The sequence below is a fragment of the Gorilla gorilla genome, chromosome 1 (assembly GCF_029281585.2).
Source record: "Gorilla gorilla gorilla isolate KB3781 chromosome 1, NHGRI_mGorGor1-v2.1_pri, whole genome shotgun sequence".
NCBI classification, from domain to species: domain Eukaryota; kingdom Metazoa; phylum Chordata; class Mammalia; order Primates; family Hominidae; genus Gorilla; species Gorilla gorilla.
In genome coordinates this window covers 211,792,038-211,816,733 of record NC_073224.2, presented here as the reverse complement: position 1 = coordinate 211,816,733, position 24,696 = coordinate 211,792,038, and the positions used below count along the sequence as shown (strand labels likewise).

The 24,696-nt window shown below is 50.2% G+C and overlaps 1 protein-coding gene and 2 non-coding genes across 4 annotated transcripts in view; all 3 read right to left on the bottom strand.

Annotated features, from left to right (window-relative positions):
- Positions 1-1,626: 1,626 nt before the first annotated feature.
- LOC115932236 (U6 spliceosomal RNA) lies at positions 1,627-1,730 on the bottom strand. The gene has a single exon (XR_004068552.1). It is a non-coding gene; the product is annotated as a U6 spliceosomal RNA (small nuclear RNA).
- Positions 1,731-3,053: 1,323 nt separating this feature from the next.
- Positions 3,054-3,115, bottom strand: LOC115932275 (U7 small nuclear RNA). The gene has a single exon (XR_004068573.1). It is a non-coding gene; the product is annotated as a U7 small nuclear RNA (small nuclear RNA).
- A 5,677-nt stretch (positions 3,116-8,792) lies between these two features.
- PTAFR (platelet activating factor receptor) overlaps positions 8,793-24,696 on the bottom strand; it is a 46,724-nt gene continuing 30,820 nt past the window's right edge. For both annotated transcript variants that reach the window (XM_063701157.1, XM_004025289.5), the window contains exon 2: positions 8,793-12,716. In XM_063701157.1, the coding sequence (XP_063557227.1) occupies positions 11,650-12,678 (1,029 nt within the window). In that variant the 5' untranslated portion in view covers positions 12,679-12,716 and the 3' untranslated portion in view covers positions 8,793-11,649. The remainder of the gene's footprint in view (positions 12,717-24,696) is intronic.

Sequence of the window (24,696 nt, the reverse complement as noted above, 5' to 3'; positions counted from 1 at the left end):
AGTAATGTTAGAGAAATCCAAACTAAAAACAAGATTTTTATTTTACACCTACCTGCAATTTTAAAGTTGGACAGTGCCAAGTGTTGGTAGGAATGCACAGAAATAAACACATTTGTGTAACTAGGGGTGGGAATGTAGACTGGTGCAGCCATTCCAGAAGCAATTTGACAATTCTTTACCAAATTAAATAAGTGTAGCCTACGACCTGGGAATGTCACTCCCAGGTCTACATTCTAGAGAAATTCTTATATTGGTCCATAGGGAACACGTGGAAGAATCTCACAGCATTGGTTATAGAAAAGGGAACGGGGCTTGGTGCAGTGGCTCACACCTGTAATCCCAGCACTTTGGGAGGCCGAGGCGGGCAGATCTCTTGAGGTCAGGAGTTCAAGACCAGCCTGGCCAACGTGATGAAACCCTGTCTCTTCTAAAAATCCAAAAATTAGGCCAGTACAGTGGCGGGCACCTGTAATCCCAGCTACTCGGGAGCCTGAGACGGGAGAATAGCTTGAATCTGGGAGGCAGAGGTTGCAGTGAGCCAAGATCACATCACTGCACTCCGGGCTAGGGGCCAGAGAGAGACTCTATCCCCCACCATCCCCCGCCCAAAAAAAGAAAGAAAAGTAAAGGGAACGGAAAGCAACTTGAGTGTCCATCACCAGGGGAATGGGTAGAATGTAGTGGATGTACACAGTGGAGGACCCAGCAGACATTGACATCGTTGAACTAGATGTACACACTCCAACACGATTCCATTGCAAAAATAATGCTGAGGCAGGGGAAATGAGACACAGAATAAGGTCAAATTATGTGAACTACAACTTTTATGTAAATTTAAAATGAATACACACACAGAATAACACTATACGTTTTACAAGCATACCTACATCAAGGATATATATCGCCTGCACTAGAACTGCTGTGGAGGATGAGAATGCAAAATGGTGATAAAAGAAAATAACATGTTAGCCGGGCACAGTGGCTCACGCCTGTAATCCCAGCACTTTGGGAGGCCAAGGCGGGCAGATCACCTGAGGTCGGGGGTTTGAGACCAGCCCGACCAACATGGAGAAACCCCATCTCTACTAAAAATACAAAATTAGCTGGGCGTGGTGGTGCGCGCCTGTAATCCCAGTTACTCAGGAGGCTGAGGCAGGAGAATTGCTTGAACCCGGGAGGTGGAGCTTGCAGTGAGCTGAGGTTGCTCCATTGTACTCCAGCCTGGGCAACAAGAGCAAAAATCCATCTCAAAAAAAAGAAAAAGATAAAGAAAAAAAAGAAGGAAAATAACATGCATTCAGACAAAAATGTATGAGAAGCATCTTGCACAGTAGAGGTAAAATAAGGATCTCTGCATCCCGATTATTGCTGTGTGACCTTGGATGTAAGTCATTTCACCTGCTTGATGCTGTCTTTCTTGTCTGGAAGATGGAAGACAGGGACCTTCACATTCTGTATCATGAAGGATGTCCACAGGGGAAGGGAGTGTGGCAGAATGAGCTTTGGAGCTGGACATACCCAGCTAGGCCAGCCATTCACTGTGTGACCTTGGGAATCACTTTACTCTCTAAGCGTCTGTATTTTGGGGGTGGGGATTTGGTTTCCTTTTTTAAAAAAATTTATTTTAATTATATGGAACGCTTCATGAATTTGCGTGTCATTCTTGTTCAGGGGCCATATCTGTATCTCTGTATTGTTCCAGTTTTAGTTATGTGCTGACGAAGCAAGCATGGCTGTTATATTTTTAATTTTTTTTTTTCAGGAGGGTACTGAGTCTAATGAGGCTGCAGGGCCATGAAACCCTGCACGCTTCCTACCCATGCCTCCATTTTTTTTTTTTTTTTTTTTTTTTTTTTTTTGAGACAGAGTCTTGCTCTGTCGCCCAAGCTGGAGTGCAGTGGCATGATCTCGACTCACCACAATCTCTCCACCTCCCAGGTTCAAGTGATTCTCCTGCCTCAGCTTCTCGAGTAGATGGGATTACAGGTGCCTGACACCACGCCTGGCTAATTTTTGTATTTTTAGTAAAGACAGGGTTTTGTCACGTTGGCCAGGCCGGCCTCGACTCCCAACTTCAGGTGATCCACCCACCTCCGCCTCCCAAAGTGCTAGGATTAAAGGTGTGAGCCACTGCACCAGGCCCCAAGCCTACATTTTTAAGTGAGGTAATCAAGCAGGTCTCACCGAGAAGGGGCCATTTAAGCAAAGCCTTGAAGGAAGCAAGGGAGTGAGCCATGTTGCTATCCAGGAAGAAAGTAACTCAGGCAGAGAGAAGAGGCAGTTCTACCCATAGGTGTTTGGGAGGAGTAAATGACGTGAAGTTCCCCTTGCAGTAAGTGGTCAGCAAATATTGAGTGGCCACCTCTGTCTCTCCCCTTACAGAGCTGTCAGGATCCAGGTGACGTCTAAGAGCACCTTCTAGCTCCAGTGACAATGACCACTCTGGCTTCTGAGGGTCTCTGGAACAGTGTGTTCATGGACGCCATCCACCCTCAGGAGTACCCTCCCTAGCTGAGCACGGCCTGAGTCCAGGGAACAGTCGTTGCTGCTGGGGCTTCAACATGCATAGGGAGCACAGAGGCCTCAAAGAGGAAGCCAGAAACAGCAAGGCGGAGGCCCTCACCTTCCACTGGAGGCCTCTTGGGTCATTCCCCCAAGACAGCCCTGTCCCAGCGCTTAGGAGGCTGTGCCTAGAGGGGCTTGGGCAAGTGTACAGCCACATGGTGGAGTGGGAGGAGAGAAGGAAAGGGACCCATGCTTACTAAGGCAGATCTGGCTTTGAATATTATTATGCCACTTAGTAGCTCTTTTACCTTTATAAATCTCTGAACCCTTCTGAGCCTCGATTTCCCTATCTGTAAAATGGGCATGAAATGTTCTATTCTGTGGGGTGGTTGTGGGACTCAATGACATAAGATAGGTGAAAGTGGCAAGCAAATAGCTGGGTCCCCCTTCCTTCTGTACCAGGTACCTGAGAGGCAGCCACTATGTCTTATTCAGTCAGCTTGGGTCCTTATTTATTTTATTCATTTCTTTTTTTCCCTTCTTTTTTAAGGGGCTTTCTGGCAAAAACTGAAAATCCTGCTAGACAAATTCTAAAAGAGCTGTAACGCTTGTTTTATTCATTTCTGTCGGGATAAAACCACCCATGTTTCAGGGAGAGTATGAGGTTTCAGTGAGACAACAGATCAAAATTGTGCTTAGCATAGTTACTGGACCAAAATAGGCACTCCATAGGTGTTTGTTGGGTACCTAAAGGGATGGAGGGATGGATGGATGGATGGATGGATGGATGGATGGATGGTTAGAGGGATAGATAGATGGATAGAGGGATGGTGGGATGGAGGGATGGATAGGTGGATAGACAGATGGGTATGTGGGAGGATGGCTTGCTGGCAGGATATCAAAGGGAAAAGGACTTTTTATACAGAAATACCAAGTCTGCACAAAAACCAGGTGCTTTACAAGGTCTTATATCTCTTTGTGGTCTCGAGCACAGATATAACACAGATGAGTAAAAACAGGCATAAACGTATCCAGGTCTAGTCAACTGTGACCTCCACTTACCACTCTTGGGTCTATGACTCATCTCAACGAGGCCAGATCTTACATACGCCAGCATTCTCCAACTGAGATCACTGGTGGTTCCCTGAGGCGAAAGCTGAGATCAGGGGCAAATGCAAGGTGAGGCTTTCCTGATACACAGGATGTCTTGGAAATTCTAATCAGTGATGTTTCATCAAAAGAATTACAACTCAGCTTTTCCCATAATTCCTGTCACCGTTGCAAGAATGGAAAGATGCAGGTGAACAGCCAGCCCTGCATCCGCCGCAGCTCCACACTGTGTAACTTCTGCAATCACTTAGTCCCTCTGAGCCCCACGATCTCCTTAGTAAGATGAAGGGGTTGAACCCTCCCAGCTCCAAGATGTTCTGATTCTCTGAAAACTCCCCACATCTTCCTTTAAAATATGGACCTAGAACTTTGGAAGAACATGTATTACGTTTCTTTTCCATCTATCTCTATAGGGTCTTCTCAAAACCTTTCAAAATATTTGCATGTATATGTCAACATGTCTGTTTATGCTAAACCCTGGGGAAGCTGTACACTTTGGAGACAGACAGATCTCAATTCCAGGCTATATGTGAGAAACTGGAGACAGATTATTTAGATCCGGTTCCTGCCCCCCAGGATAGGAAAGACGGGCATTGAAATGAATTAATTTCAATGGTCACAGTAATCAAGGTATACAAATGTTGGACCCTCCCAGTCCCAAAATGCTGCCTGGAGGAATTCAGAAGGCTACCTATTGGAGTATTCTGGGATATGTCAAAAAGAAGAGGGGAGCTGCGGCAGCTCAGGCCGGTCGTCCTGGCCCTCGGGGAGGCGAGGCTACACGTTTGAGGCCAAGCCTGGTCAACATTGACAAAAAAAAAAAAAAAATTGGCCAGGCGGTGAAACCCTGTCTCTACTAAAAATACAAAAAAATTAGCCAGGCATGGTGATGGGCATGTAATCTCAGCTACTCGGGAGGCTGAGGCAGGAGAATGGCATGAACCCAGGAGGTGGAGCTCGCAGTGAGCCAGGCTGGCATCACTGCACTCCAGCCTGGGTGACAGATCGGGACTCCATCTCAAAAAATAATAATAATAAAACAAAATAAAATAAAAAAGAAGAGAAGGGCTGGGTACAGTGACCCATTCCCATAGTCCCTGCTACTGGGGAGGCTGAGGTAGGAGGATCACTTGAAGCCAGAAGTTCGATCCTGTAGTGTGCAATAGGCATGCCGGTAAATAGCCATTGCATGCCAGCCTGGGCAATATAGCAAGACCCCACCTCCAGGAAAAAAAGTTTAGAAAAAAACAGAAAAGACAGAGGATACAGGAAGAGCAAAGGTGGCTGTACTGGGGTGGTGAGGAGATCAACAAGACTGGAGCATGGGCTACAACCTAATATACTCCTCCCATCCCCCTGATCCCCATGAGCGCATGGTCTATGTGTTGGGGCAACATCCTGGGAGAAGCAAAGAGGTAATCACAAGTCACTGTCTCAGAACTGTCAGTTACTCTTGTTTTTTTTCCAATTAGAGACAGGGTCTCGCTATGTTGCCCAGGCTGGTCTCAAACTCCTGAGCTCAAGCAATCCTCCTGCCTTGGCCTCTCAAAGTGCTGGGATTGCAGGCATGGGCCCAGAGCTTTTCTTTATTGAGACCCTGTGCACTTTATACCCATCGAAGCAGAGTTTCCTAAAGTGTGTACACAAGTCACTGAGACATGTCAAGTGACTTTGGACACAACACAGAAAAACTATTTTTTTTTTTTTTTTTTTTTTTTTTTTTTTATTGATCATTCTTGGGTGTTTCTCGCAGAGGGGGATTTGGCAGGGTTACAGGACAATAGTGGAGGGAAGGTCAGCAGATAAACAAGTGAACAAAGTTCTCTGGTTTTCCTAGGCAGAGGACCCTGCAGCCTTCCGCAGTGTTTGTGTCCCTGGGTACTTGAGATTAGGGAGTGGTGATGGCTCTTAACGAGCATGCTGCCTTCAAGCATCTGTTTAACAAAGCACATCTTGCAACGCCCTTAATCCATTCAACCCTGAGTGGATACAGCACATGTTTCAGAGAGCACAGGGTTGGGGGTAGGGTCACAGATCAACAGGATACCAAGGCAGAAGAATTTTTTCTTAGTACAGATCAAAATGAAAAGTCTCCCATGTCTACCTCTTTCTACACAGGCATGGCAACCATCCGATTTCTCAATCTTTTCCCCACCTTTCCCCCCTTTCTATTCCACAAAACCGCCATTGTCATCATGGCCCGTTCTCAATGAGCTGTTGGGTACACCTCCCAGACTGGGTGGTGGCCGGGCAGAGGGGCTCCTCACTTCCCAGTAGGGGCGGCCGGGCAGAGGCGCCCCTCACCTCCCGGATGGGGCGGCTGGCCAGGTGGGGGGCTGAACCCCCACCTCCCTCCCGGACGGGGCGGCTGGCCGGCGGGGGGCTGATCCCCCCACCTCCCTCCCGGACGGGGCAGCTGGCCGGGCTGAGGGGCTCCTCACTTCCCAGCAGGGGCGGCCGGGCAGAGGCGCCCCTCACCTCCTGGACGGGGCGGCTGGCCGGGCGGGGGGCTGACCCCCCCACCTCCCTCCCGGACGGAGCGGCTGGCCGGGCAGAGGGGCTCCTCACTTCCCAGTAGGGGCGGCCGGGCAGAGGCGCCCCTCACCTCCCGGACAGGGCGGCTGGCCAGGCGGGGGGCTAACCCCCCCACCTCCCTCCCGGACGGGGCGGCTGGCCGGGCGGGGGGCTGACCCCCCCACCTCCCTCCCGGACGGGGCGGCTGGCCGGGCGGGGGGCTGACCCCCCCACCTCCCTCCGGGACGGAGCGGCTGGCCGGGCAGAGGGGCTCCTCACTTCCCAGTAGGGGCGGCCGGGCAGAGGTGCCCCTCACCTCCCGGACGGGGCGGCTGGCCAGGCGGGGGGCTAACCCCCCACCTCCCTCCCGGACAGGGTGGCTGGCCGGGCGGGGGGGTTCCTCACTTCCCAGTAGGGGCGGCCGGGCAGAGGCACTCCTCACCTCCCGGACAGGGCGGCTGGCCGGGCAGGGGGCTGACCCCCCCCACCTCCCTCCCGGACGGGGCGGCTGGCCGGGCAGGGGGGCTCCTCACTTCCCAGTAGGGGCGGCCGGGCAGAGGCGCCCCTCACCTCCCGGACGGGGCGGCCGGCCAGGCGGGGGGCCAACCCCCCCACCTCCCTCCCGGATGGAGTGGCTGGCCGGGCGGGGGGTTGACCCCCCCACCTCCCTTCCGGACGGGGCGGCTGGCCGGGTGGGGGGCTGGCCCCCCCACCTCCCTCCCGGACGGAGCGGCTGGCCGGGCAGAGGAGCTCCTCACTTCCCAGTAGGGGCGGCCGGGCAGAGGCGCCCCTCACCTCTCGGACCGGGTGGCCGGCCAGGCGGGGGGCTAATCCCCCCACCTCCCTTCTGGACGGGGCGGCCGGCCGGGCGGGGGGCTGGCCCCCCCCACCTCCCTCCCGGATGGGGCGGCCGGCCGGGCGGGGGGCTGACCCCCCCACCTCCCTCCCGGACGAGGTGGCTGCCGGGCGGAGACGCTCCTCACTTTCCAGACGGGGTGGCTGCTGGGCGGAGGGGCTCCTCACTTCTCGGGCGGGGCGGCTGCCGGGCGGAGGGGCTCCTCACTTCTCAGACGGGGCGGTTGCCAGGCAGAGGGTCTCCTCCCTTCTCAGACGGGGCGGCCGGGCAGAGACGCTCCTCACATCCCGGACGGGGTGGCAGGGCAGAGGTGCTCCCCACATCTCAGACGATGGGCGGCCGGGCAGAGATGCTCCTCACTTTCCAGACTGGGCAGCCAGGCAGAGGGGCTCCTCACATCCCGGACGATGGGCGGCCAGGCGGAGACGCTCCTCACTTCCCAGACAGGGCGGCAGCCGGGCAGAGGCTGCAATCTCGGCATTTTGGGAGGCCAAGGCAGGCGGCTGGGAGGTGGTTGTAGCGGGCCGAGATCACGCCACTGCACTCCAGCCTGGGCACCATTGAGCACCGAGTGAACGAGACTCCGTCTGCAATCCCGGCACCTCGGGAGGCCGAGGCTGGCCGATCACTCGTGGTTAGGAGCTGGAGACCAGCCCGGCCAACACAGCGAAACCCCGTCTCCACCAAAAAAATACGAAAACCAGTCAGGCGTGGCGGCGTGCGCCTGCAATCGCAGGCACTCCGCAGGCTGAGGCAGGAGAATCAGGCAGGGAGGTTGCAGTGAGCTGAGATGGCAGCAGTACCGTCCAGCTTCGGCTCGGCATCAGAGGGAGACTGTGGAAAGAGTGGGAGAGGGAGACCGTGGGGAGAGGGAGAGGGCTTTTTTTTTTTTTTTTTTTTTTTTGAGACAGAGTTGCCCTCTTGCTGCCCAGGCTGGAGTGCAATGGCGCAATCTCAGCTTACCGCAACCTCTGCCTCCGGGGTTCAAGCTATTCTCCTGCCTCTGCCTCCCAAGTAGCTTTTTTTTTTTTTTTTTTTTGAGACAGGGTCTTGTTCTATCACCCAGGTCAGAATGCAGTGTGGCATGATGATCACAACTCACTGCAACCTCAGCCTCCTGGCTCAAGCAATCCTCCCACTTCAGCCTCCCACAAGTACCTGGAACTACAGACACACACCACCATGCCTGGCTAATTTTTTTAATTTTTTAATTTTTTTATTATTATTATTTTTTAGACAGAGTCTCACTTTGTCACCCAGGCTGGAGTACAGTGGCGCGATCTCGGCTCACTGCCATCTCCAACTCCCAGGTTCAAGCGATTGCGATTCTCCTGCCTCAGCCTCCCAGGTAGCTGGGAAGCTGGGATTACAGGCACCCACCATCACGACCGGCTAATTTTGTATTTTTAGTAGAGACGGAGTTTCACCATGTTGACCAGACTGACCTCAGGTAATCTGCTCTCCTTGGCCTCCCAAAGTGCTGGGATTACAGGCGTGAGCCACCACACCCACAAATTTTTTGTAGAGGCAGCATTTTGCCATGTTTCTCAGGCTGGTCTCGAACTCCTGGGCTCAAGCAATCCACCCTCCTCAGCCTACCAAAATGTTGGGATTACAGGTGTGAGCCACCGCACCCAGGCGAGAAACATTTTTATAGTTACGGTTTTATGTTTATGTCTACCTTCTATTTGTGGCAGGTAGTATTAGTTTTCATTGACAATTATGTTATAATGTTTTCTTTCAAATAAATGTAAGTTTTTAAAAGTGACTTAATTTAAAGAAAACTTCTTTATTAAGTAAATGGACAGTTGGTACACAGATATTGCAAAAATTTCAAGGCGGGTACATGAATGACTGAAATTCAGGAGACGCGGGGAGTTAGCACAGAAACACTCTCCTCATTCAGAGCTCTTTTGGCTGCGAGAAACAGACGCCCAATCAAATCAGCTTCAGCAAAATGAGAGAATGTATCCTGACAAGGGACGCTCACAGGGCCTAAAGGAAAGAGTGCTGGGCCCCTGGAGGACTGAGGGAAGCTGGCAGGTCCCTGGAGGCAGTGCCAGGCTGCTCTCCAGGCGCCTGTGATTCCTCTGGTCCCTGCCTTGCTATGCGTATCTTCTCTCTGAGCAGAGCCATTTTCTCTACCACATTCATGCAGGCGCCCATTGCGCACACAGACAAACACACACACACGGACACAGTCACAGCTCCAGGGTTTCTATGTGTTCAGGTAAGGGACCTGCAAAGCCTGAACAGCCTCCCGGAATCTAGATGCCCACCTCTCATCCTTTCAGCTCCCATCAGAGGATCAAGGGGCCCAAATTCGCAGAAAAGGGGAGGGTCTAAGACGAGCAGTCACCCTGACCAAGAGGTGTCTGCCTCAACATTAGCAGCGTATAACAATCCCATGAGGTAGCTTTAACCTCATAGGTAACGACCCTAAGAGGTAGGAAATTCAGTGCCTGGTCCCTCAGCAGGAAATGACACAGCCAAGACTTGAACCAGGCCTGTGTGATGCTGCACTAGCCACCGGGTCATCCCATCAGCCAAGTCCAGCCCACAGCTACCATCCCAGACTCCAGCAGGTTACTGGTCCATTGAGAGGCATTTCTCAAAATCAGCAATCCGCTGTTTGCCCGGTACACAGGCAATGAGTATCCCAGCTTCACAGGGACACTGACTGGAAGGAAGGAAGACTTCTCTGAAGGAGCACAGAGCTCTAGAAACCAGAGAAGTTTCCTCTGAGCCCCTTGGGTCTGAGGCTGCCAGGTTCACACTGCAGATACTTGTCTCAGGGCAGGAGAGGAGGCTCATTTGCATATACTTGCCAAAAATCACAAGCAGACATCTAGAGATCCCCAGGAGAAGCTGAAACCTGGCTGACACCTGCTGACAGTAACTGCTCCTCCCACCTCCTGGAAGCTATCTTAGGAGGAGCCTCCCAGAGGGCAAGGGAGGAGAGAACTGACAGACCCTTCTACCCAGGGGCCTCATGCACTTCCCAGCCCATGCGTCTGTTCATATGGAAGCCCCTGGACGTCGAGGTGTCCTGGCCTGGACAGCTCCAATTTTGCTTTTTTTTTTTTTTTGAGACAGAGTCTCGCTCTGTCGCCCAGGCTGGAGAGCAGTGGCACGATCTCGGCTCACTGCAAGCTCCGCCTCCTCCCAGTAGCTACAGCCTATGGGACTACAGGCATGCGCCACCACGCTGGGCTAATTTTTTTGTATTTTTAGTAGAGATGGGGTTTTACCATATTGGTCAGGCTGGTCTCAAACTCCTAACTTCAAATGATCGGCCCACTTCAGCCTCCCAAAGTACTGGGATTACAGGCATGAGCCATATTTTTGTATTCTTAGTGGAGATGGGGTTTCACCACGTTGGCCAGACTGGTCTCGAACTCCGGACCTCAGGTGATCTGCCTGCCTTGGCCTCCCAAAGTGCTGGGATTATAGGCATGAGCCACTGAGCCCAGCCCCAATTTTGCTTTCAAGGGGCCTTTGCCCGTCCTCAGTGGGTGGCTGCCCCACAGAAGGTACTTAATTAGGGACTGTTGTTGAGACAGAAAGAGGAGGTGGGAATCTCCTTCCCACTCCCCCAGAGCTGACTGGACTAGAGGCAAGGGCTTTGCAGACAGACACGTCTGTCTTGGGAAGCAAGCTCTTGTCCTAGCTTTTGGTCTGTTCATGTTTTATCTTCTTTGGTCACCATTAGGGACAGGTTGCCAGATGAGTCAGAGAAGGTTCCATCAAGCCCCTTCCCCTGAGAAAGGTCACAAAGACCTTGTGCCGGAGGGTGGAGAGACGATGGCAACATCCTAGCTCAAAAGTCTGCCCCAAGGTAGTGCCACACAGTGAGGGCAGTGTCCTTTCCTAACCCATTCTACTTCTATCACTTGAGAGTACTTGCCCAAAGCTATTTTTTTTTTTTAGGTGGCTTAAACAATAGAGATTTATTTTTTCACAGTTCTGGAGACTAGAAGTCCAAGATTAAGCTGCGCTATTTTTTTTTTTTTTTTTTTTTTTTGAGACGGAATCTCGCTCTGTTGCCAGGCTAGAGTGCAATGGTGCAATCTAGGTTCACTGCAACCTCTGCCTCCCAGGTTCAAGCGATTCTCCTGCCTCAGCCTCCCGAGTAACTGGGACTACAGGTGTGTGCCACCACACCCAGCTAATTTTTGTATTTTTTAGTAGAGATGGGGTTTTACAATATTGGCCAGGATGGTCTCGATCTCTTGACCCATGATCTGCCCACCTCGGCCTCCCAAAGTGCTGGGATTACAGGTGTGAGCCACTGCGCTGACCCCCCCAAAGCTTTAGACCGATGCCCCATCGGGGAGAACTAGGTGGTTTAAAGTCTTCCCCCAAGGTCTGCACCTGGCCCTGACATTCCTTCCGGCCCCATAAGATTAAGGGACTCAGGATAAAGTCATCAGTCACAGTTACTGTAGTATGCGCCCACAGGCGGATGAAGGGGCTCATTTGAGTTCTGGATTTTCCAACAGTCTGGCTCTGCCATCATCCCTGCCCGGGTGAGGTAGCCTCCAAATCTAATGGCCCACCAGTGCCCACAGAGGTGATGCCCAGACCACAGTAGATATCCCTTCTTCCCCCAGCTCAGTCCATGATGTTCATGGAGGAGAAGACTTCAGGCCTGGAAGCAGGGACTAATTTTTGAGGGAATTGCCAGGGATCTGGTTGAATGGCACAACCACTTCAGTGACCGTATCTGTGGTGGCCCGGGAGCATTTCCGGCTACTGCGCATGCTGTAGAACTTTTCGGTGAGGTGCTTGCGGAACTTCTTGGTGAGGAAACAGTAGATAACAGGGTCTAAGACACAGTTGGTGCTAAGGAGGCAGAGGGTGACCTGATGTGCATCATTAATGGCCTGGTGGAATTTGCTGTCCTGGAAGCCCAGCTCAGCAAGGGTCCAGGGCAGCTGTACCACGTGGTGGGGCACGAAGCAGATGATGAACACCGCCAAGACCGTGCACACCATCCACAGCGCCCGGCGCTTGACTTCAGCGTTGCGCTGCTGCTGCACCGGCTGCATGAGCAAGGTACGGATGATGACCAGGTTGCAGAAGAGGATGATGAGGAAGACCAGGAAGAAGCTGAACACGATGAAGATGTGGATGATGAGGACTGGCACGCTGCCCTTCTCGTAATGCTCAAAGCAGCGAGTGACGTTGCCTGAGCCAGCACTGTTGGGCACTGTGTTGGTGGAGTCCAGGATGAGGAAGTAGGATGCAGCTCCCACAATGGCCACCCAGATGACCAAGGACAAAGAGATGCCACGCTTGCGGGTGTTGGCCTGAGCAGTCTTGATGGGCCGAGTTACTGCCTGGAAGCGGTTATAAGTGATGACGCCCAGGAAGGCCACAGAGCAGTAGGTGTTGATGAAGAAAAGGCAGCCAGCCACATTGCACAGGAATTTGGGGAGTATCCAGTTGCCCTGGTTTTGGTAGTAGACAATCCACAGTGGCAGCGTGATCAAGAAGAGCATGTCCGCCATGGTGAGGTTCACCATGAAGATCTTTATCTCATTGAATTTCTTGGAAGGGTACAGGCGGGCAAAGACCCACAGCACGTAGCCATTAGCAATGACCCCAAGCACAAAGATGATGCTGTAAACAATCGGGAAGAGAGTGTATCGGAACTCAGAGTCCATGTGGGAGGAGTCATGTGGCTCCATTGCTGTGGGCTGGAATGATCAGCTGGTCCTGGTGGTGCCTGGAAGACCACACAAAAATTCTGGTTAATAAAGGGACAAGAAGGGACTGTTCCATTTCATCAGTTCCAAGACTCCTTGCCATGGTTAGAATGATGATGTCCCCTCAGAAGCTCATGTTGAATCTTTTTTTTTTTTTTCAGATGGAGTTTCACTCTTGCTGCCTAGGCTGGAGTGCAGTGGCGTGATCTCAGCTCACCACAACCTCCGCCTCCCGGGTTCAAGCGATTCTCCTGCCTCAGCCTCCCAAGTAGCTGGGATTACAGGCATGCACCACCATGCCTGGCTAGTTTGTATTTTTAGTGGAGATGGGGTTTCTCCATGTTGTTCAGGCTGGTCTCAAACTCCCAACCTCAGGTGATCTGCCCACCTCGGCCTCCCAAAGTGCTGGGATTACAGGCATGAGTCACTGTGCCCGGCCTCATGTTGAATCTTAATCCCCAGTGCAGAGGTGTAGCCTATGGAAGGTGATTAAGTCAGAGGGTGGAATGGGATTAGCACACTTAGAAAAGGGCTCCAGGTTGCCCAGGGAGGTCAAGGCTGAAGTGAGCTGTGATTGTGCCACTGCACTCCTGCCTGGGTGACAAAGTGAGACTCTGTCTCACACACACACAAAATAATAATTCTTTAAAAAGGGGCTCAAGGTTGAAGAAAGCACTTAATATTGCCCTTTTTGTCTTTCCATCCCTTTTGCCATGTGAGGTCACAGCTTTCAAGGTGCCATCTTGGAAGCAGATAACCAGGCATCAGACACTAAACCTGCTGGTGCCTTGATCATGAACATCCTCCAGAACTATGAGAAATACATTTCTCTTCCTTTTTTCTCTTCTTTTCTTTGTTTTTTGTTTTTTATAGACAAGGTCTTGCTCCGTCACCCAGGCTAGAGTGCAGTGGTGCGATCACAGCTCACTGCAGCCTCAACCTCTTGGGCTCAAGCAATCTTCCCACCTCAGCCTCCTGAGTAGCTGGGACTACAGGTATGCGTGTGACACCACACCTAGCTAATTTTTGTATTTTTTGTAGGGAAGGGGTTTTGCTATGTTGCCCATGCTGTTCTCGAACTCCTGAGCTCAAGCAATCTGCCAGCCTCGGCCTCCCAAAGTGCTGGGATTACAGGTGAGAGCCACCACGCCTGACCATGCAGTGTTTTTTTCTACATAAAATAATGGTGTGTTTTTACAATAAATAGCACCTGATAGTCAATACAATCAATGGCAGTTCTGTTTCTCTCTTTTATTCCATTTTAAAGTATAACTGTCTGGCCAGGCATGATGGCTCACACCTGTAATCCCAGCACTTTGGGAGGCCAAGGTGGGCAGATCGCCTGAGGTCAGGAGTTCGAGACCAGCCTGGCCAACATGGTGAAACCCCTGTCTGTACAGAAACACAAAAAATCAGCTGGGTGTGGTGTTGTATGCCTGTAGTCCCAGCTACTCAGGAGGCTGGGCTGAGGTGGGTGGATCTCCTGAGGTCAGGAGTTCGAGACCAGCCTGGCCAACATTATGAAACCCTGTCTCTACTAAAAATACAAAAATTAGCTGGGCGTGGTGGCAGGCACCTGTAATCCCAGCTACTTGGGAGGCTGAGGCAGGAGAATCACTTGAACCCGGGAGGTGGAGGTTGCAGTGAGCCGAGATCAAGCCACTGCACCCCAGTCTGGGCGGGAAGAGCAAGACTCTGTCTCGAAAAAATAAATAAGTAATAAATAATAATAAAAACAAAACAAAACAAAAAAAGTTGCAGAAAATGTTTGGTATGACCCCATTATATATGCGTGCTTGAATAGAAGATCTAGAAGGATATACCTCAAATAGTTGACAGTGGTAAGTAGCCTCTGGGAAGGTGAGGTAGCTTAGTGGGAAGTTTATTTACTTTATACTTTTATGTGTTTGTTTGAATCTTTAAAGGGCATTTATTATCTTAATAATTCAAAATTTTGAAAATACAATGTAAGGACATGCACAGTGGCTCATGCCTGTAATCCCAGCATTTGGGAGGCCAAGGTGGGAGGACCGAGTGAGCCCAGGGGTTCAAGACCAGTCTGGGCAACACAGTGAGACTCCCGTCTCTAGTAAAATAAAAAATGAAACAATTAGCCAGGCATAGTGGTGCACGCCTGTAGTCTCAGCTACTCAGGGTACTGAGGCAGAAGGATCGCTTGACCCTCGGAGTTTGAGACCAGCCTAGACAACATAGTGAGACACCATTTCGAACAAAACAAAACAGTTGCTCCCTTCCCTGTTGTTCCTCCCACTATTGCTGTCATTGCAAGCTCCTAGGAGCTGCCCTGTTATTTACGTTGCAGTGGGCATGACTCAGGGAAGCAGCAGGCAGGGAGGAGGATGGGAAGCAAGAACCCAGCTGGGGCTAAGCAAGGTCCAGCTCATAATATCTAATAGTGTAGTAAAAAGAGCACAGTAGGCCAGGCGTGGTGGCTCACGCCTGTAATCCCAACACTTTGGGAGGCCAAGGCAGACAGATGCTTGAGTCCAGGAGTTTGAGACCAGGCTGGGCAACATGGTGAAACCTTGTCTCTACAAAAAAAAAAAAAAAAAAAAAAAAATACAGGCTAGGTGCAGTGGCTCACACCTGTAATCCCAGCACTTTGGGAGGCCGAGGCAGGCACATCACAAGGTCAGGAGTTCGAGACCCGCCTGGCCAATATGGTGAAACTGCGTCTCTACTAAAAATACAAAAATTAGCCGGGCATGGTGGTGGGTGCCTGTAGTCCCAGCCACTCTGGAGGCTGAGGCAGGAGAATCGCTTAAACCCAGGAGGCAGAGATTGCAGTAAGCCAAGATTGTGCCACCGCACTCCAGACTGGGCGACAGAGTGAGACTCTATCTCAAAAAAAAAAAAAATTAGCAAGGTGTGGTGGTGCTTGCCTGTAGTCCTAGCTACTTGGGAGGCTGAAGTGGGAGGATCACTGGAGCCCGGGAGGCAGAGGTTGCAGTGAGCAGAGATTGTGCCACTGACATTCCAGCCTAGATGATGGGGTGAGACCTTGTCTCAGGAAAAAAAAAAAAAAGGGAGTGAGACACAAGGAAGACAACACTTGGAGCACCTTCTTTGGAGCCAGGTACCCTGCTAGGTGCTTCCACGTGTACTACCTCATTTGAGTCTCACACAAACACTTTGCCATAGGTAGTAAGATCCCATGCTACAGAATAGGAAACTGACTACAGGGTGCTTATATGACTTGTGCAAGGTCACACGGCTATTAAGGAATGGTGCCAGGATCTCAGATCCAGCTCTGTTCTTTCACACATCCATCCAACAAATATTTCTGAGCACCAACTGCATGTAAGGCACACGGCTAAGCACAGGTGCTACAGGGCGAACACCCAGCAAGGGGGCCCTGACCTCAGAGAACTTACATCTCTCGGGGGAGACAGACAAAAGCAATTTAAACAAACACCGTTGTTATACAAACAAACAGGAGTGCTGATTGGGCCGGCCGTGGTGGCTCACACCTGTAATCCTAGCACTTTGGGAGGCCAAGGTGGGTGGATTGCCTGAGCTCAGGAGTTCGAGACCAGCCTGGGCAACACGGTGAAACCCCGTCTCTACTAAAATACAAAAAATTAGCCAGGCATGGTGGTGGGCACTTGTAATCCCAGCTACTTGGGAGGCTGAGAAAGGAGAATCACTTGAACTTGGAAGGCAGAGGTTGCAGTAAGCCCAGATCGTGCCTTTGCGCTCCAGACTGGGTGACAGAGCAAGACTCTGTCTCAAAAAAAAAAAAAGGAGGGGGGGAGGGAGGGCAGCGCGGATATTGAGAACAAAAATAGATCTACTTAGAAAGGAGGTGACATTTCAGTTGAGGCCTGAAGGAGGAACAAGGGCAGAACATTCCAGGCAGAGAACTCTGCATGGGTCCAAAAGTGCAGCAAGAGCTTGGTGGTTTCCAGGAACGGAAATAAGCTTATCAGATGGCCCTTGCCCTGACCTCCAGCTGCCACTCCACCCTCACCTCGTGCCACCTTAGCATCAGGCTCTAGCCAGAACGGACTTCCCAGGCGGACCTTCAAACCTGTCCAGACATTTCCTGCCTAGAAGCCTCCACAATACCCATCTTGCTGCTTTGAATGCTCTTCCCTACCCACTCCTCACTCTCCACTTTCCTTTTTTTTGTTGTTGTTGAGACAGGGTCTCACTCTGTCACCCAGGCTGGAGCACACTGGTGCAATCTCGGCTCACTGCAACCTCCGCCTCCCAGGTTCAAGCGATTCTCCTGCCTCAGCCTCCTGAGTAGCTGGGATTACAGGTGTGTGCCATCACACCCGGCTAATTTTTGTATTTTTAGTAGAGACGGCGTTTCACCATGTTGGTCAGGCTGATCTCGAACTCCTGACCTCATGATCCGCCCACCTCGGCCTCCCAAAGTGCTGGGATTACAGGCGTGAGCCATCTCGCCTGGCTCCACTCCCCACTTTCACCTGGCCAAGTGCAACTCATGCTTCAGACCTCAGCTGAATTTCACTGCTTTAGGGAGGTCTTCAATGGGCTTGGCTCACGGCTGTAATCTCAACACTCTGGGAGGCCAAGGCAGGCAGATTGCTGGAACCCAGGGGTTTGAGACCAGCCTGGTCAACATGGCAAAATCCCCTCTCTACAAAAGAAAAAATTTAAATTAGCCAGGCATGGTGGTGCACTCCTGTAGTCCCAGCTACTCAGGAAGCCAAGGTGGAAGGATCAATTGAGCCTGGAATGTCAAGGCTGCAGAGAGCTGTGACTTCACCACTGCACTCCAGCCTGGGCAACACAGCAAGACCCTGTCTCAAAAAGTAAAACAACAAAAAAGTCCATTGATATGATGTAGGTTCTACATCACAACAAACCTTTAAGAAACTACTATATGCAGGGCTTTGATATCATATCAAAGAATAGTATCTGCCAGGCGTGGTGGCTCATGCCTGTAATACCAGCACTTTGGGAGGCCGAGATGGGTGGATCACCTGAGGTCAGGAGTTCGAGACCAGCCTGGCCAACATGGTAAAACCCCACCACTACTAAAAATACAAAAAAATCAGCCGGGTGTGGTGGCGGGCACCTATAATCCCAGCTACTCGGGAGGCTAAGGCAGGAGAATCGCTTGAACCCAGTAGGCGGAGGTTGCAGTGAGCCGAGATCGTGCCACTGCATTCCAGCAGCCTGGGAAACAAGAACAAAACTCCATAAAAAAAAAAAAAAAAAAGAAGATATCACCAATTATCTGAAAAAGCCATTAAAAGATCCCTCCCTTTATAAGTACGTATCTGTGTGAAGGCAGATTTTCTTCAACCAAAACAACATATCACAGCAGCCTAAGTGCAAAAGCAGATATGAGAATCCAACTGTCTTCTATTTAGCCCAACATTAAAGAGATGTGTAAAAAATGTAAATCAATCCACTTCTCTCCCTAAATTGTTTATGTTTTAGAAAATCTAGTTATTTTTACAAAAATGTGTTATTTATGTTAACATGGAAAGAGTTTATTATTGGGTGTTTTTGTTTAAAAATGAAAATTTTTAGAATGTCTAAGTTTTCATTTTTAATACAATATTGCTGGAGATAACTTATGTAAACAAAAGCTCTTTGGCACCCTCAATAATCTTTAAGGATATAAAAGGACCCTGAGACCAGATGACTTGAATACTGCTGCCCCACAATCTCAGCACCCCTGCCCTTCCTTTGAGCCCAAGATGCCCAGTTCATCCAGGACCGGCCTTGTTTCTCTCTCAGGCTATACTGGTTATACCTTCTTGCCTTGGGGGTCCTGTTTCCAGGGCATGGAGGCATACTTGGCCTGTGTGGTGGCTGGGGGCAGCCCACAGCTGGGCAGGGCATGGTGCTCATTCTGGGTCTTGGGGGCAGTCAGGTCTGTACCTCCCTGCTACCCCCGCCCCCTTGCCCATCACAAAATGCCTTCCTCTTCTTGGGTTCCTGCACCCCGCCTGCCCACGCCTATTGAGAAAGCCTTTCCGCCAGGGCCAGGACTAGAGTGAAACATGTGAGGCATTCACTGGTTGCAAAATTTAAGAAGACACCAAACCTCAGCAATCAAGATAAATAATATTTTATTTTGTTTATTTATTTTTGAGACAGGGCTTGGCTCTGTCACCCAGACTGGAGTGCAGTGGCACAATCTTGGCTTACTGCAACCTCCACCTCCTGGGCTCAAGCCAACCTCCTACCTCAGCCTCCCAAGTAGCTGGGATTACAGGCACACGCTACCACACCGGCTAATTTTTGTATTTTTTGGTAGAGATGAGGCATGCCCACCATGGCCAGCTAATTTTTATAATTTTAGTTAGCCAGGCTGGTCTCGAACTCCTGACCTCAAGCGATCCGCCCGCCTCGGCCTCCTAAAGTGCTGGGATTACAGGTGTGAGCCACTGTGCCTGGCCAATAAGTAATATTTTAATGCAATATTTTTTTAAATCAAAAGGAGTATTACTGATTCTTCCTGTTGCCTCAATCTCTAATATAACTGCCTGGCACTATTATGATACTGTCTTCATGTAACATTTTGGTACTTTGTTTATCATAATTTTTTTTGCATTAATTTTGATTTTTTTTTTTTTTGAGGCGGAGTCTCTCTCTGTTGCCCAGGCTGGAGTGCAGTGGCGCGATCTCGGCTCACTGCAAGCTCCGCCTCCTGGTTCACGCCATTCTCCTGCCTCAGCCTCCCAAGTGGCTGGGACTACAGGTGCCTGCCAAGACGCCCGGCTAATTTTTTTTGTATTTTTGGTAGAGACGGGATTTCACCATGTTAGCCAGGATGGTCTTGATCTCCTGACCTTGTGATCTGCCCGCCTCGGCCTCCCAAAGTGCTGGGATTATAGGCGTGAGCCACCACGCCTGGCAATTTTGAGTTTTTAAAAAAACCTTCTCACCATGTGAACAGAACACACACACAGACTAGCCCAATTCACTCATTCAGTTGCTCATTCATGCATTCATTGGACAAGCACTCACAGCTCCAGGAGCTGAGCAGTGCACTGAGGCCTCAGAGAACAGACCCAGCCCTTGAGCGGCTCACAGGCCATTTTGCAAGAGAGAGATTCAGAAATAGATAAGCGGGCGGTGCTATGATGATGGATGTATCAGGTGTAACGCGGTTTCAGAGAAGCTGCCCCTACCCAGACTTGAGGGTGAGGAGAGACCTCCTGCCTATGCTGAAGGAGTTAATTTGATAGTGCGAGGAGAGAGGAATAACAGGCACAGGGGACTGCGGGACAGAGGCCTGGAAGAATAGGCAAAGGCGTACCTCATTCTAAAGGAACGTGAGACATTTGGTTTGGCCAAAACTTTAAGGAGTTGAGAAGAGACAGGGCTTTAAAAATAAGCATCAGGGCCAGGCGCAGTGGCTCACGCCTGTAATCCCAGCACTTCGGGAGGCCGAAGCGGGCGGATCATCAGGTCAGGAATTTGAGACCAGCCTAACCAACATGGTGAAACCCTGTCTCTACTAAAAATACAAAAATTAGCTGGGTGTGGTGGCACGCATCTGTAATTCCAGCTACTTGGGAGGCTGAGGCAGGAGAATCGCTTGAACCCAGTAGGTGGAGGTTGCAGTGAGTTAAGATCATGCCACTGCACTCCAGCCTGGGCAACAGAGCCAGACTCCATCTAAAAAAAAAAAAAATCATCAGTCAACTCAAGATGGGTCCTAGAGGTTAGTCTAAGGAGTCTGGACTTTATTCTGCAGACAATGGGAGTTATTGAAGGATCTTGAGCTTGGAAGGGACAAGACTGGGTCTGGATTTGGGGAAGATGGCTTTGACCACTGTGCACAGAATGAACTGGAGGTGATCAGACCAGAGTCAGGGAGACAGCAAAAAGACATGTGCAATCGTCTGGAGGGCCTCAAGAGGACTGCACCAGGGCAGAGCCGATGGAGGGAAATGGATGGTTGTGAGAGTTATTTGGGAAATCAGATGGACAGAATTTGGTAACGGATGGGATACTGGTTGAGAGAAAAGGAGGAATCAAAGAGAACTGCCAGGTGTCTGGGCCAGATGATTGAGGACATGGTGGTGTCTGTCTTCATGGAGAAGACACTGAGGAGGAACAGCATGAGGGCAGGGAAGATGAATTCATATGAGGACATATCCCATCTGGGATGCCTGTGAAACACCCAAAAGGACCAGGGTTAAACCCTGAAGAGCCCAACATCAAGGAAGAAGTCAGAGGAGGACAGACCTATTGAGGCAGAGACAGGACAGTCAGAGACAAGGAGGGTTCCATGCTTGAGGCCTAAGGGAAGAAAGTTTCAAGAGCTTGGGAAGACATGGGCAACAGTGTGAAAAGCCACAGGGAGATGAATGACAATGCAGACAGAAAAGCAAACACTGGATGTGGAAACATGGAAATCAATCTCATGTGATCAGATCATGTGATCACAGGGAGAGCAGTTGCCCAGGCACGGGTTGAGGGGTGAGTGATAGGAGAGAAACGGGAATGTCAAATCCTCACTCAAGAAGTTCGATTGAGCCGGGCACAGTGGCTCACTCCTGTAATCCCAGCACTTTGGGAGGCCGAGGCAGGACGATCACTTGAGGTCAGGAGTTCCAGACCAGCCTGGCCAATATGGTGAAATCCCATCTCTACTAAAAATACAAAAATTAGCCAGACGCCTATAATCTCAACTACTGGGGAGGCTGAGGCAGGAGAATCGCTTGAACCCAGGAGGTAGAGGTTGCAGTGAGCCAAGATAGCACCACTGCACTCCAGCCTGAGCAACGAGAACGAAACTCCATCTCAAAAAAAAAAAAAGAAGTTTGACTGAGCAACAAAATGCTGTGTGTGGACCTTGTTTGGATCCTGATTCAAATAAACCAACTGTAAAAAATATTTTCCAGACAATTAGGCTGGCTGTGGTGCTCATGCCTGGTCTCAGCCCTTTGGGGAGGCCAAGGCAGAACAATTGCTTGAGCTCAGGAGTTTGAGATCAGCCTGGGCAATATAGCAAGACCTCATCACTCCTAAAAATTTTTAAAAATTAGCTGGGTGTGGTGGTGCACACCTCTAGTCCCAGTTACTCAGGAAGCTGAGGCAGGAGGATTGCTTGAGCCCAGGAGTTCAAGGCTGCAGTGAGCTGTGATTATGCCACTGCACTCCAGCCTGGGCAACACAGCCTCAAGACCCTGTCACACACACACAAAAAAAGAATTAAAAAAAAAAAAAAAAGACATTTGGGAAAACTCAAACACAGATGGTATTTAAAAAAATGTTTATTTATTTAGGTAGGATAATGATATGGTGGTTATATTGTTAAATTCCTTAGCTATTAGATGTGCACTCCAACCTGGGCAACACAGCAAGGCTTCATCTCAAAAAAAAAAAAAAAAAAAAAAAAATTCCAGGAAGACCAGGTGTGGTGGCTCATGCCTGTAATACCAGCACTTTGGGGAAACTGAGGAAGGAGGATGGGTCAGGAATTCAAGACCAGCCTGGGCAACATAGCAAGACCTCATCTCTACACCCATCCCCACCTTGCCTCCCCCCGCCACCCCACACACACACACACGAGAATAAAATATTCCAGGAAAATTGTGCCTGCATGCTAATCTCTATTTCAAAGTTGGCTTCCCAGGAACCCAACCTAGGAGATTGTATACTTGGGTCTATCTGACTTCAGAGCCTCCCCAGTCCACACAGGCCCCACAGGAGCCCCAGCAAGAGTAGGCCTCCTCCTTCCAGATACAGGACCAGAATCAGTAAGGGGAGTGCTGGTGGAGCCCCTGCTTGACTCAAACCTGTTGGTGCCACCAGTACCCGTCATCCTGGCTCTTCCTACTTCTGCTGCCTTCTGTTCAATCCCAGGCTCCTGGCCCCCATGTGACTCCCACTCCCCTGGCCCCAACCCAAACTTAGTGGGTATCACTGTATCTTTGCATGAGTAGAACCCTTGAAATCACCCAAAATGTAACCAGCTGGTTCTCCTCTGGGCCTGAGAGCTTGCACTTTCATTACTTTATTCATGCTGTTTCCTCTGCCAAGAAATCCTTCCTTCCTTGTCATTGTCTGGATGTTTACTAGAACATTCTTTAAGATTGCTCAGACCTCATTTCCTCCGAGTAGCTCTTTCTAAGACTCCTGGCCTCCTGCACACCCAGCTCCACCCGTGGTCTGGTTAAGTGCCCATTCTTTGGACTTCCGTAGCTCATAGCTCTTTATCCCACTGAAATTGCCTCTATGTGACCTCTCTGCCAACCAGAGGCAGAGACAATGTCCATGCATTCACCTCACAGTTATTGACATCCTTCTGGGTGTTGGGCACTATGTTGGGGAGACTGCAGAAACAAAACAAAGTTCCTGCTCTCGAGGAGCTTACACTCTAGTTGGGGGAAACAGTCAAAAATAAGTGGAGCAACAAATAAGATAATTTCAAATTGTGATGAATTTAATGAAGGAAATAAAAATAGTAACATGAAGATAGGGTAGATGGCTTTTTTTTAATTTTTATTTTTTAATAAATAGAGACAAGGTCTCACTATGTTGCCCAGGTTGGTCTTGAACTCCTGAGCTCAAGTGATCTGCCTGATTTAGTCTCCCAAAGTGTTAGGATTACAGGCATGAGCCACTGCACCCAGCTGGTGGCTGTTTTTAGTCGAATGACCAGGAAAGGCTTCTTGGAGGAGGTGACATACAAACAAAACCACAGACAGCTTTACCATGAAGTCAACGAAGCTTAAGCTTTAAGGCCCTCTCCTAGGCCCTGTATCTAATTGTATATTCGTAATTTGGTATCTTCAAAGGGGGGCCCTTCAAATTGTATAAGCTTTAGTAACCTATAAAATCTGTGTCTACCCCTGGCTGAACTCTAAAAAAGAAAAAAGGAACAAGTAAGAGGACGATCTGGATTATTCCAGCCAGAAAGTATCATGTGCAAAGGGCCTGTAATGGGAATAATTTCATCATGTTCTGAAGTAGGAACAAGAAACTGAAAGGTTGGTGTGGCCCTAGGGGAGTGAGAAATGGGAAGAGTGGGATGTGATCAGAGGACACCAGGCTCCAGATCACTCCTGAGCCATGGTAAGGAGTTGGGATTTTATTCTGTGAGCCTCGGAGAGCTGCTTCAGTGTCGCTAAGCAGGCAAGTAACATGATCGGACTCGCTCTAGCTGTCAGGTAGAGAATAGATGGTAGGGAGCAAGCGTGGAAACAGCAAGAGCATTTTGGAGGTCAGAGATGGTGGTGGCATGGACCAGAAAGTGGCATTTTCAATTCCTCTCCCCGTCCCCTGTACTCAGGGAGCTTGGCTGGGGCAAAAGTTTGGTAAACATTTGTCGGGTGAACAAACACCCAGCAACCGACAGGATTGCCTGCTCCCTAGACAGAGCAGCTGCCACACAAGGCAGAGTGAGCCCTCTACAAACTCAGGACTCAAACTGTGGTCCTTAGACCAGCAGCATTGGCACCGCCTGCAACCTTGTTAGAAATGCAGAATCTTGGGTCCCACCCCAGATCTCCTGTATCAGAATCTGTATGTTGGCCGGGCATGGTGGCTCACGCCTGTCATCCCAGCAGTTTGGGAGGCTGAGGCAGGTGGATCACTTGAGGTCAGGAGTTCAAGACCAGCCTGACCAACATAATGAAACCCCCTCTCTACTAAAAATACAAAAATTAGCCAGGCATGGTGGTGGGCGCCTGTAATCCCAGCTACTCTGGAGGCTGAGGCAGGAGAATAATTGCTTGAACCCAGGAGACAGAGGTTGCAGTGAGCCAAGATCACACCACTGCACTCCAGCCTGGGCGACAGAGCGAGACTTTGTCTCCAAAAAAAAAAAAAAAAAGACTCCGTATGTTAATAAGATTCCCAGGTGATTCGTGCACGCACCGAAATCTGAGACATGTTGTACCCCAACAACTGCCAGCCACACACTTGCCTGGGCTAACATCTTCCCTGGCTCCCCTGGCCCAGGATCAAGTCTAAGCTCCTTTCCCATCTTATTTTCCACCATTCCCCGCTACTCATTTTCTACTCTTGCTGCAC